Consider the following 13,744-nt stretch of genomic DNA (forward strand, 5'->3'; position numbering starts at 1 on the left):
TTGAATTGTTATGTTAAAGTATACGGTTCAGAAATAAAGATATGCTGTTATGTTATGGTTATTTGACTACAGCACAAGTGCTTTCACTGCTGTTAGGATGTGTCCGGACTAGTACCATGAGGTAAAGATTTTTGATAGAATATGAAACAATTTCGAGTAATTGTGTGTGTTTATTTGGTGCTTGATAAACGGAATAAAACGAAAGTTAAACTTAATGCAATGGTAGGGGAAACTTTTGGTGCTATATTATTCTGGTGTTTTAAGCAGGAAAAGTCTTCAAACCTTTTCGTTTTAAACTGTTTTTACTGTATATATCAGATAGTATTGGTATGTATGCGAGTGCTTGGAAAAATTACACACAGTATAAAGCATGTGCCTTTATTGCTGTTTGGAACAAAACAATAATCTTACATTACTGAAGATAAGCACAACAGGTATAAAGACAGCATCAACAATATTTGCTTAAAGAGTTATAAAACTGTAATACATACATGCTATACACATAATATAAAAAGGAGAGGAATTCATTTGTAATATCAACCATTCTATGAAATTGCTTGCAATTTAATGTTTCTGGAAAAATAGGAAATTAATTACTTACAAAGAAAAACAACAGGAAGTTCAACTTCAATACGGAATAATTAAATACATTAGCGACCCATACTACTGTAATGTTTAAATGTTAAATCAGAACCCTTTCCATAAAAATATCTTATAATGTTGATACAATAGAGAAGACATTTACACTTAGGAAGTACAAAATTACATATTTATTTTGATAATGGGTTTGACATGTCAAAAGTATTTTGAAGATTGCTGCTGTTAAATTGAACAATAAACTAAATCTTGCCTATCATCATATCTGAATATCTAATAACAAATACTGTGTGTACTTACCAATTATTTTTAAATTAATGAAAACTGCTTTAGCCAATGGCCAGATAGTCTCATTAATTCCACATTATACAAACTTATTTTAAAAATAATTATCTAAACAATGTTAGTTACACCCCATTATTGCTGTTGCTGCATTGTAAGAATGTGTCCAAAATAACACGATTATTTAATGTCACAGATGTGAAAGGATATCCCTATTATTTCTATGCTTACAAAACCTGTTGTATGAACAGAAATACTTTTTCAGTAGTCATTTATTATGTTTACAAATTTATTCACACACTATTTTCAGGCTAAACGTTCAAGTTAATCATTTGATAGTTGTAGCTTTAACTAGGGGCTGTAACAAAATTAGCATCTTGCTATTGATGCTACTTCTTTGCTAATTTACAACTAAGATGCTATCCTTGAAAATTTACAGCATAAATGCTATTACAGCTAATTTTATAAATAACCTTTTTTTTCAGCTAAATTAGTTAAAAAATCATTTAATTATAAAAAATATCCTTAACAAAATGCTCTTTAACTGCTACATGTGTTTTGACAGTTTAGAAAACAGTTGGCTGGCTAATCAAAAGACAGTTACATTTTCATTAAAAAGATAGCACTGCGAACCCCTCAAAGGACACAAGGATGCATGAAAGGACACATCAGCCATTCTGTAAGGCTCCTTTGCAACTATTCGGAACATCAACAAAAAAAGAGCCGACATACTTTACGATGCATTTTTCAAGGGTCCTTTAGTGTAAAAAGTCTTTTAAGGAAGATATTCCAAAACAACCAAAATTTTTACAAATAGAATATTCCTAATCAAAGGCCAGACATTCTTGAAAATCAATTTTAAATCTGCATTCACAACAACACCTCAATAAGAGAACACAAACATACACAATGGCATCTACTTAAGATATCAGTTAACTATTAATCATAAAAAAACTCCAGCAGTCTTCAAAATAGTATTACTGTCACAGTTACCCAACCAACTTTTCCAAATGTCATGTATTAATAAGAAAATTATAAAAAAACATTATAAACTCAAAAAATTTTAATTAAAAATTGTAAATCATGCATTTTTCTTATGTACTATCAACAGGTGTGATGTAACATTTAAACATTTATACATGTGATAGGCCTGAATGTAATATAGAACACAAATAAAAATTGATGTCCATGGCTTCTGTAAGTCACTACATATCAATGCAAGGAAAAAAATTCAAAAGCCTCTTGGGAAAAAATTGTGAAAATATATACGTATATATATATATTAAATGATGCAGCTACACATGGAGAACCAACAACATACATTCATCCGGTCAAACTGAAATTATTATGCAGACAAATACAAAGGTCTCACTAATATTTTACTGTGCAGTCAAGTAAATGCAAAATCAAAGTCAAAAAAATTTATTTACTAATACAAAGTGCCTGCACGTAATACATTCTGGAAAACACAGAAAATATTGCACTATGAAATATGAATTGTGATTTTGCAAGCATACATCGACGAAATGATGGCACATCCTCTCCTGACGTAACATACTTTCTGGCAGCTGAACCTTCTGTACACAACTGTAAGCGCAGCTAACTTCTAGTTCGGGAAACTGTGTGTACAAACGTAATGGCAACCTACGTAAGTACAACTTGACAACAAAATTTTTTAACAGTCTTTGAAAACTCAGTGCTGCATAGTGAGAAACAGCACACAACACACAGATGCAACACTAACAGTGTTGTTTAACTGTAATACATCATCCAGGTTAACAAAAATAAACCACATTGGTCTTAAGTTTTCCTTCTTAAAGCAGCTGTATTCAGAGCTAGTCCCAAGAGAACTTCAATACATGCTTGGATTGCATCCCATTAATTCCATATTTAAAAAAAAATTAGGTGTATTATTTACAACAGGTAACTAATTTATCTGGGTGGTTAAACTTAAAAAATAATAATAATCAGCAATATTGAAAAAAGTACCTTTCAAATAATATATCTGCTAAAAAAATTTTTGTAAAGTTCTTTTATATAGATAATTTATGAAAGAATAAACAATTTAAAGTAACCTAAAATATAAATGAACTCTATTGAATACAGCTACTACAACTTTCAACTACAATTGTTTGAAAAGAAAATTTTCTATAAACTAAAACACACTATCTTTTTTAAAAAAATAAGTGTTAAATTCTTATTAGGCCAGTAATTAGTACACATTCAACGTATTTCAATATTAATAAGTGTATCTCCTGAAACAATTATAAATTACACATGTTATATTACATGTTATAAATTTTCGTAACTAGCAATTAACAAAATCATTAAATTAACACACCAACCTTCTGCATAAAGAAAAACAGAGCAACTTTACACTAATAATATACTAAAAAGTTTTAATAAACAATCTCTTTTTTGTAATACATCTTTTCCTTTTTTTCCCTTCAGAATAACTGTGGTGTGTTATGGGATGGAATCCAATTCAGAGACTGTCCACCCGTAGGTGCCACGCCCGCTACGGCGGCCGGCCTCACGCTAGAGGGCGCTAGTCCTCTGCCGAGATGGACATGGGGATGGAGGTCGTGAACGTGGGCGTCTCCAACTCCTCGTGCTTCTTCATCTTCAGGCCCTGCAACAAGCGGGACGGACGTTGATCCAAACCATCGGAACAGTCTTCGCTACTGGCCACTACGAACTACAGCATACTACCACTGTAGGGTCAGTCACAGTAACACACACTTGTACTTAGCTCATTCTGTTTTACTTCAGACTAGGTGTTGTACTCGTGTTCCACTATAAAATTATACATTGCAGACGGAATTTCAAGTTATTAGTATTGACATTGTAAAAATTTTTATTAAATTGCATGACTCAGCATGCTTTTTTTTTAATTATAAAAAACATGGGAAGGTCACCATATGTTGTTTCTAAAATACAAGTAGGTAGTGAAATATATAACTGAAGACTAAATTGGAAATGAACAGGAAATAAAGCCAGAGAACTGATCAAAACATGTATGCAGTAGTGGACATTCGAGCTCCCCAGACTGCCTAAAAGCAGATCACTCTTGCACTGCTCATTATACTGTCCTTTCTTAGTGCTGCTGCTCTACGACTGATGATGAACGTATGTTAGTTGCAGTAAGAGCCTTTTTATTTAAGAGATACGGTGCTCAGTCACGGAGTGAGTGGGTTTTGGATTTCATAGTTATATTATGGTACAATAAGCCCTGATACTATATTTTCCTACAGAATGTGTCATTAACATGATCTCAAAAACCATACTTCTAAACTAGATTTAATTTATCTGTTTACCCAGAAAAAAGTTGAACAATTAGCGCATACCGTGTTTTAGCCTTGGCCCAAAGTAAACCACTTAAAAAGATAATTTAAAAAAAAAAATCCTTTCTTAGTGCACCTTTAGGAAACAAGTTGAACCTGCAAACTAAATTTATGTTCCCTAGGTCTTAGATTTGGAGGTGGTATTTGGCGTTCGTAGATAATGATTTTAGCTCATAAATATTTTAATAGAACAGTAGAACCTCGTTAACCTGGATCTGACCTCTTTAACTATGACGTCCAGAAAACCCGGACCACTTATTTTTTTTGTAAAAAAAAAGGCAGGGGGGGGATTTTTTTAGTAAATTAAGACATGTTTTACAGATTTCAGTAGGAACATTACTGGAGTTCAATTGCCAGCGGGCAGTTCATTGCCCTCACCCGCCTGCTGTTGTCACACAACAAACTGGTGACAATCCTCCCCTTCCCCTAACCAAACCCTGCACTTGGCACTTTGCATTGACCTCGAGACAACATTCCTCAGTTGCGTGTTGTCCTAGTGTCACTGTTGAGGTACAGTATCATTGTGCTGTTTCGTTAGTGTGATGTTTGTGATGGCAACGAAACATATAAACATTGGTCTAACTATCAAAAAGAAATTGGAAATCATTGACAAGAATCAATATCATGGGAGAACCGTTAAAGATCATGTAGCATTGCAAGCCCTTACCATCTTTACCTATTAAACATTGCCATAAATAATTTTATAATGTATTTTGATCATTTTCAGTACAGTAGCACTTTGATTAACCAGGGTAATGGAGGGGAAGGTCATCACAGATAATCAAATTAAAATGTATTTAAGTAAACAATACAGCAAAATTTTGTAAGTAATTTATACATGGGCACTTCTATTCTGTTTCTTTGTCCATTCGTATGTACTTTTAATACGTTGTTTAGTTTTACTCCTTTCTGGTCTCTTCCCTAATGAATTACACTTCACTAGCTTGGTTCCCCCACCCCCCCAAAAGTTTAATTTTTAATTGAGAACCCGGTTAATTGGGTAACAAATAATCAAGGTTCTACAGTACTTGGTTAGGTTTTATATTACAATGTAAATAATAGCTGAGTGAATGTTTCAGAGGTAGTCATATGTTAGTGATGTGTTTTGTCCTTATTTCTCATTAGTTAATGCTTTTAAGTACAGTAGAGTCTCACTAATCCATACCCCGCTAGTCCGGACATCCGGTTAATCTGGACGGATCTAAAAAAAAAAATGATGAAAAATAATGGTTGTGACAAAGGATAATAAGAAAATACATTTCTAAGAGAGGGTCCTCTTGCCCTCAGTTGCCTGGAGTCTTACCACTAGTTTTCCGCTCATTGTCTGTTTTCCAAGAAATGACTCGCTATACCTGCGAGTTGTTTTGTTTCCTTCAGTCGATGGTCACTCGTGCTGGTGATAGGTGCTCGTGACAGTTATTTTTATTCAGTGTGAGTGTTGTATTGTGTGCACATATTAAGAGAAACTTAATGGCTACTAAACGTAAGAAAGTGACTCTAACAATGGAGCAAAAACACCAAGTCTTATTTCGTATTGATGCGGGTGAATCATTAACTAGAATCTTGCAAGATTTAGGCGTGGGAAAACAAACTGTTTCTGATTGGAAAAAAAATTGGAAAGAAATTGAAGATTTTTGTGCCAAAATTGTGAGTAAGGACAGTCTGGGTAACAGAAGCATGTTAAAAAAAACAAAAAACCAAAGAATGAAACTTTAGACGAGGCTTTGTACATTTCATTTGGTTTTGCCAACAACGTGAACAAGTCATTCCGCTGTCGGGCGTAACATTAAAAGTGTTCGCGCTCAAAAGCAACAAAAAATTAAATGTAAATTAATTGTAAATTTAATGTATTGTATTATTTATAAGTTACATACATGTGTACTTAGTTTCTTAAGTACTTTATAATAAAACACAGTTGATTTTTAAGCATAATGATTTTTTTTCTTTAGCCTATAAAACTTGTTTTTGATACATTTTAAAGTTTATTACCGTTAATCCGGACTTTCGGTGATCCGGACAAGTCCGGATTAGCGAAACTCTACTGTATGTCTGTTAATAAACTCAATTTAAATTTTAAAAGCAGCTAAAATGAGTTATTACCTGTTTGGCTTCTAGGTTAAGTTTTCAAGTGTAATCATATATTTTTCTTTATGTCGGTTCATTCTATTTTGAAGTTATACTTCTAATGCGACTTCCAACAAGGTTGTGTTAAACGTTTAATGCTACCATGGAGGGGGTATGAAAGCACTGTCTGTTTGTACGCGGTGTTCTACAAAACTACTATACGAATTTTAATGGGGTTTTCAAGTTAACTTGAGCGTAGCAGAGAAAGAAATATAAGCTTTATTTCATCAAAATCGGCTCAAGGAAAGAAAAGAAATCTTAATTTTATGACATACAATATAATCATTATAAGAAGCCATTACTTTTTTGCTATTGTAAGGAACTAAGTAGAGAGTAAGAAAAAAATAAAGATCCTGACAGTTTGTAGTGTCGCCATATTTGTTTCAATTTTCAATACCCTTTTTGTATATTACCATTTAAATTGCAGAAAAAAATCATGTTTCATAGACACATAAATAGTGAGTGTGTGTCATTTCTCTATGTCCACGAGGTCTCGCCGCGTCAATTTTCTCCTTGGGACGAACCCGTCTGCTTGATTAAATAAACAGCTTTTATCGTTGAATGATTTCATGATTTATTTCATGAAAATCTGCTCTCATAAAAAAGTTAGTTTTATAGACATTCAATAGATGTCTCTCTCTCTGAAAATCAATCTATGAATCGTTACAAATTTATTTCCTTTACTTTTGTAGTTTGATTTGATACAATATGATTTCACTAAAAATCAATTTCTACCCCTTCCTATTTTCATTTCCACATTACGAAGTTTCACTTCTTCCGCGCGGAGGGACTCCACGCACTATTTTTGCATACAATTAAAAACTAATTTTTAATGATGCCAAAGAAGAAAAACTTCTCACGTGCGTACTTAAGTACACGCACCCATTTTTTTATTTGCGGTGAATTTATTAAAGTAAGAAGCAAAATATTTTCTTTCGTAACAAATTTGAAGCTTTGCGAAGCTTATGAGGCCTATTTTAACCTCAAAATCCGGAATCAAGATAAAAAAAATGGGTGCCTTCCTTTGCCTATGTTAATTGCAAAAATACTTCAGAAGGTAAGAAACATAAATGCTAAGATTTTAAAAATGTTGAAAATATTTATATTTATTTTAGTATTCCTTATTTTTTTATGCATAAAACCTATGTTACACATATTGCTTTCGTTATTTTTAGCCTGGTATCGTGGAGAAAAATGACACATGAAGTTTGCAGTGCCAAGACTTTGGAGGGAACCCAGTGATCATGTGCAAGATTGTTATTTTTGTTCGTTAATACAAGTAAGCACCGATCTGGCGACAATGCTGAAAATATTTTTTATCCTGATCTTCCTTTGATGTCTTCTTCAATACCTCATAGTGAACATTTTCCCGTTCCATCTCGTTCAGAACTAAATTCGGAATTAATTGTCGCATAGTTCAACAGAATCCAGTACACTGGTAACTAACACAGATAGTAGTGAATTCATGATAAAATCGCAGAGTTTTGGACCACATTTCATCAGCTCGACAAACTTTGATGATTTAGTATGAGATCTTAACCTACCCAAGAGTAAGCAGAGATTCTAGGTTCATGACTGAAACAGTGGAATTTGCTTGAAGATGGTGTGATAATACTGAATCAAAGAGAACGTCATAAAATCTTTTCATGTTTTTTCACTAAGGAAGACAGAATTTGTTACTGCAACAGCGTGACTGATTTGTTCGAGGAAATTGGAATAGGTACCATGCATACCTTCTGACTGGCGACTTTTCATCGATAGCTCTTCAAAAAGCTTAAAAGCAGTTCTTCTTCACAACGGAAACCAAATAATGAGCAGTGATGATTTCACAGAATATCTCAATGCTCATAAAAAAACAAGCCTGGGAGAGTCTTACAGCAGTAGTTGATGGTTTTATTGGAAACTACAGAGCTGACAATTATAAAGAATTGATTGAAACCATGCTTGAAAGATTTAAATTTATGGGCTGCAGAATGTCCCATAAAGTTCATATGCTACATGCTCACCAGGACCAATTTAAAGATAATATGAGTGCCTACTCAGAGGAGCAAAGTGAACGTTTTCACCAAGATATGATGGGAGATTACACTTGGAGTTTAATATGAGAAGCCCTTACAAACATAAAACATCCACTAAAAATATTCATTTTTTAACTTGATTTTTCATTATTTTATATTTTTGTGGTTAGATGTTCCGCAAAATATTTTCTGGTCGTAATTAAAAAAAAATTATAAAACAAGTATAAAAATCAGTGGTTTTTCTTGAAAATTCAAAAAATTGCTCTAGTTTAGAACTTTTATCAGAAAAATAATTTTTTACTTTATTTGTAACATAAGAGAAACCAAAATTTCACATGCAGAAGCCAGACCTAAAATTCGTGTTGACTGGTGTAATCAGTCACTGTTCTCAAGAGACTTTATCTTCATTATGAATCATTTAAAGCAATGTTTTTACGAAATTTGAACAGTATTTTCGAATTCAAAACAAATTCTTCAAGTGTTTTTATGTACCTATGTGCAATTCAGAAAAAAATTTGAGCTAGCTGGGAGGTCTAGGTTGTAAGAAACATTGCTGCTGAGTTTGAAGTAGGAACATTAATAAATAAATGGTTTATTCCGAGAGTCAAGCCTAAACATTGCTAAACGAGTTTCTAATGCTAAAGTGGAAGCGAGATTGTGCTGCTTGTAAGCAATACATAAATCTGAGGCAGCAACAGCTCACTGCTTTTTTTTTTTTTTTTTTTACCACCCACTAGGTTGTACCTATATTGTGTACAGTGTAAATACATACGAGTTTTTAGGTGAAAGGGTGCCGATAATCATTTTTAAACTCCATTAGAAATATTTTTGGTAAATACATGTTCTTTATGATCATTTTTTCCTCATTCTCTGGATAAACTGGATTTTAAAAACTCGGATCAGCTCCAGCCCCCGTTTGATCCAGGTTAACGAGGTTATACTTGTTTTTAAGACAAAACTGACATTTTAAAATGTATACCTTTGATTATCCCACCTCCCCCTTTCTTTTAATTGTTCATCATAATTTAAATAATTATGTTACTTAGGAACAGCCACTGATTGTAAGAATATTTCAAGCAGTGGCGTAGCGTGGGTGGGGCGGAGGGGGCGGGTCGCCGGTGAAGCGGGTTGAGATCTGATCTATGATTCATTCATTACATGTGTCAGACACACTTTAATGTTCCATTTTTATCTAACATTTTGCGCACCAACTATTTTTTAATATTTATTTAAAAGAAAAACTGCGAAATCACTGACAGAGCTCTTATAATGTTTGTTTGTTTACATACGAACGGCAACATCGCATCACGCCGCGCGAGCTGAGTTGAGCGGCACTCCTTATTATGTTCATTACTCATACAAAATATTTTGTTTCACGCGTCGGCCCGTGTCGATGCCTCTCTTTCGCACTCATTGAATTTAGTACTACGCATTGTACTGTAAAGTTTGACCTTAACCCAGGGCAAACCAAACAACTTCCGCAAACCGGGACACAGTAAAACTCATATATTGCCCCGTACCGCGAGCGCAGGTAAACCCAAAAAAATATTAAAACCCAAACTAATAGCAGGCTTAAAAAATACTAATAAGGTTGCGAACAGTGAGAGGAGGCAGCAAGTTAAAAAGACGCAAAATTTATATGACAACATTTAATAAATATATATATCATAAAATCGTTTCATCACAAATCGGCGCATCCATCATAAAATACATACCCTATTACTACTTATAAAAATAGCTATATAATAATACTAAAAAAATACTTTAATAATTCCCCCCAAAAATTATAATTTGATCATATACTTCGGAGCTCCGAAAATTAAATATAATTACCAAAAAGGCATTTAAAATATATAAGAACATATTAATACAAATACAAATACAAATATAGATACGCACCGGGCGTATCACCGCTGTAAATACCAATTAACATAGGCGAAATCTAGCAAAAAATGGACACTCCTTAACATGCAAATAAATATACCAAAAATTTAGCAAATTACAAATTATGGGTTTACAAGCCCTTCTCAGTTAAGTCATTTTCTAACAGTCGACGCCTTTTTTCTTCTAGGTCTGGCAGGGATTGGGTGAAACACGCTGAACGTAAAATCCCTGTTTCAGTTTTATTAGTCCGTTAATTTAAATCCCAAAAATCCACAAATTATAGTTTCGCACCAGGGGTCAAAGGGGTGAACGGGGCGGTGGCACGGCTGGCACTTACTTGCTTTTTGACGTCGTGATGTCCGGTCACCAAATACACTCGTTTGCTCACGAGTGTTTTTAATGGCAAACCCTTGCCATTATACGTTACCGTAGCTGCAGGTAATTGTACGGATATGACAAATCCTTCGCCATACCGTCTTGGAGTTTATTTCGGCGCACATAATTCATCCTTGGAAAATCCTCGCGATATTCACACACGCCTCACCAACCACTCGCGTTCATCATACCAAAGCGTTCTAAATTATATAAATGAACCCCGTTCATATTCAAAAAGGAACACTCGTATACAGTTACTTCGATGTGGAACCATCACCATGGCCAACCCGCGTTTTACTTCACGTGCGCGCCCGCCTGGGCCTACCAGGCGACTCCGCTCGCCCGTCACACCTGACGTCACACAATCAGCTGTTCTGCTCGCGCGCCGTCTAGCGCAGCGATTACCAACATATTCGGTAGTGTCCTCGAACTTTCCAGACCAATTTAATAACTTAAAATCTTAAACTTAAAAATAATAAGACTAAACAAGAATTACAAATTTCTTTTTTAAAACAACATATAACAAACTTAAATCCAAAATAACTCGTATTACCAGGGCATCCGAAAGATTAATAAAATACGTTAACCATTTCTGCCAACATAAACATTATCAAAGGTAGCAGCTGTAGCACACATGCTACAGTACTGATCTTTGTTTGTTTTAGTGCATCGTGAAATACCGTTACGCAATCACGCTTTACTCGTATGTTTGTTTCGCGAGAGTTTCGGATACGGAACGAAAGTCATTTTGATTGTGTTTAGATCTTTTAAATACTGTTACGATCGCGCTTGGCTGCAGTGCTTGGCGTCGCCGCGCTCGTTCGGCCTGTCTGCGCCCCCTTCCACCCGCATCCTCTCCCTGGTATCTCGTGTCATACTATCTCGCAACATCCTGACCGTCGCAGCGCGCATCTGCCTCAGATCGAGTTACTTAAAAGAGGCCGCACTGCGGCATAAAAGGACTCAAGACATGTTTATCGGCGCATTTTGTGGGAACCCGATGCTGTTGCGTTTATCGGCATTCTTTGAGCAGCCGCCGCGTCCTTCGCCAGGACTCACGACGCGTTTCTGGACATTTCGACGGCGAAGGTCGCGCGATATCTCGGAGACATACCCGATTGTTCTGGACGGGAACCCAAGGGCTATATAAGGAGGTAGGCCCGAGGACGTCAGTCAGTCTGAGTCGGAGACTGAGTGAGTTCTCCCGCGGCGGAGATCCGGGCGATAGTGCCGCGGGTGCGGCAGAGTGGCGAAGTCCTTGGACGAAGGTTCCAGGGCAGGGAGTGAGTGAGTTCAGTGGAGTCGGGAGTTTCCGGGCGATAGAGTTGCGGGCGCGGCGGAGTCCCGAGTGGAAGTTGCGAGCGAGTCGTCGTGTGGGATCTCGGCGAAGGGTGTGACGGCGGCGGCGGAGTGCGGCGACGGGTGTCCCGCGGCGGAGACCCACGAGGGGTGCTGCGGCGAGAGTTGCGCCAGAGTTGCGGCCCAGCGAGGTGTGTTGAACGAGTGACTGCGGAATTGACATTTATTTAAGTTTAATTAATTATTTGCTAATTTAGAAGATTATTTGTAAGTGACAAGTAGTGGTAATAAGTAAAACTGTGTGTGTGAAATAAAATCTTTTAATTGGGCTATCCTTTACGAACCCGCAGGGAAATCGTAACAATACTGTTGAATCTTCTAAAACTAAACATTTAGAACTTTACCCAATCTTTGAACTAGTTTTTGAAAATGAAAAGAGTCAAAGAAAGCGGTGCGGGATTCCGCAAAAAAAAGGCTAAGAAAGAAGCAGATGCGAAGAAGTCTCAAGGTGCATTACTGAAATATTTTAGTTCCATTTCTGGTTCGAAAGCCACGTTAACGTCTTCGGTGGCATCCTGCAGCAGCGGAAGTGATTCCAGTGTAAGTAGGTATATGATTCCTCCATCTAGAATCATGCATGGCCTAGAATTACTCCAGTTATTTATAATTATTATTTATTTATTGTTTACAAAAGTTACAATATTTCTTACATTAGTCTCGCAAAACCTATTCACCTAGGTTTGTCTGCGAGTACGGAGTCACACTCGTTCATTAAATCTTATTTTATAATACACTTAAAATTGCTCTAATAGCTGTTTGAACATTGATAATTGTTTAAAAAGTATGGAGTATATTAACATAAATTACATTGAGTTAAGGTACATCTTTTTAAGTTTACGACTGAATTTTGTCCTGCTACTTGAATTTAAAACTTCAATAGGGGATGTTTTGTAAATCAGGTTGTAGTCTAGGAATATTTTTTTTTTTTGTTTTTGGATAACTTGATTATTTATGGTACCTGTCATACAAAGAAAACATAATTTTTCATTTAGCTCAAAAATGGCACCAACGATTTTTCTCAAATTTCTCGTCATTTTATCTTTTAATAACATCTATAACATGGCTTACTCAGTCAGTTTTAACCGGGAAACTCTAAAAATGGTAGCTGCCATACAAAATCAATTTTGTTTGTAAATTTTCCTATAAGCCTGGCAAACCGCGCCGTCACCAAAACCACTTTTGTTTTGTGATAGATAAAATACTTATTTGAAATTCGAACGTGTCCTCCGGCCAATATTCATGGGAATACATAACTTATTTTACAGGTACAAGAAGAAGACGTACCTGCCGTCGCAGTTGGAAGTAGTTCTGGTCCCACCACAGAGCAGGGTCAAGACGAAGTCGACTCATCAAAAGTACCTCAAGCATCTAGTCATAAGCCTGCAGAAAAAGTGAATGTTGCCAAAGAAGACATAATTGAAATCGTGCCTTCTGCTCCTGCCAAAATCAAAGATGTGAATCTCGACGATGTAGGTTGCTAGCCTTCTCCTATGACCGACGAAGTAAGAACGCTTCTAGTACGTCGCGGATCTGACTCAGTACAGCACATCGATTCCAAATTTGCCGATGTTGTTCGCTCAGGGACTTCAATGAAAGGCAGTACCCGAAAACTATCCAAAGAGTGGTTCTACAAACCATTATCTAACGGCGAAAAGGTTCTCCGAACATGGATGGTGTACTCGCCTTTGAAGCAATCCTTGTATTGTTTTTCTTGCAAGCTGTTTGGCAATTCAGGCTCTAACTTTGCATCTGAAGAAGGAT

General features: G+C 35.8%; 1 protein-coding gene across 2 annotated transcripts in view; it reads right to left on the minus strand.

Moving 5' to 3' along the window:
• Nucleotides 1–362: 362 nt before the first annotated feature.
• Nucleotides 363–13,744, minus strand: part of LOC134533715 (chloride intracellular channel Clic) — a 137,918-nt gene continuing 124,536 nt past the window's right edge. For both annotated transcript variants that reach the window (XM_063371295.1, XM_063371294.1), the window contains exon 6: nt 363–3,511. In XM_063371295.1, the coding sequence (XP_063227365.1) occupies nt 3,428–3,511 (84 nt within the window). In that variant the 3' untranslated portion in view covers nt 363–3,427. The remainder of the gene's footprint in view (nt 3,512–13,744) is intronic.

Source organism: Bacillus rossius, chromosome 7 (genome assembly GCF_032445375.1).
Source record: "Bacillus rossius redtenbacheri isolate Brsri chromosome 7, Brsri_v3, whole genome shotgun sequence".
Taxonomy (NCBI): Eukaryota; Metazoa; Arthropoda; class Insecta; order Phasmatodea; family Bacillidae; genus Bacillus; species Bacillus rossius.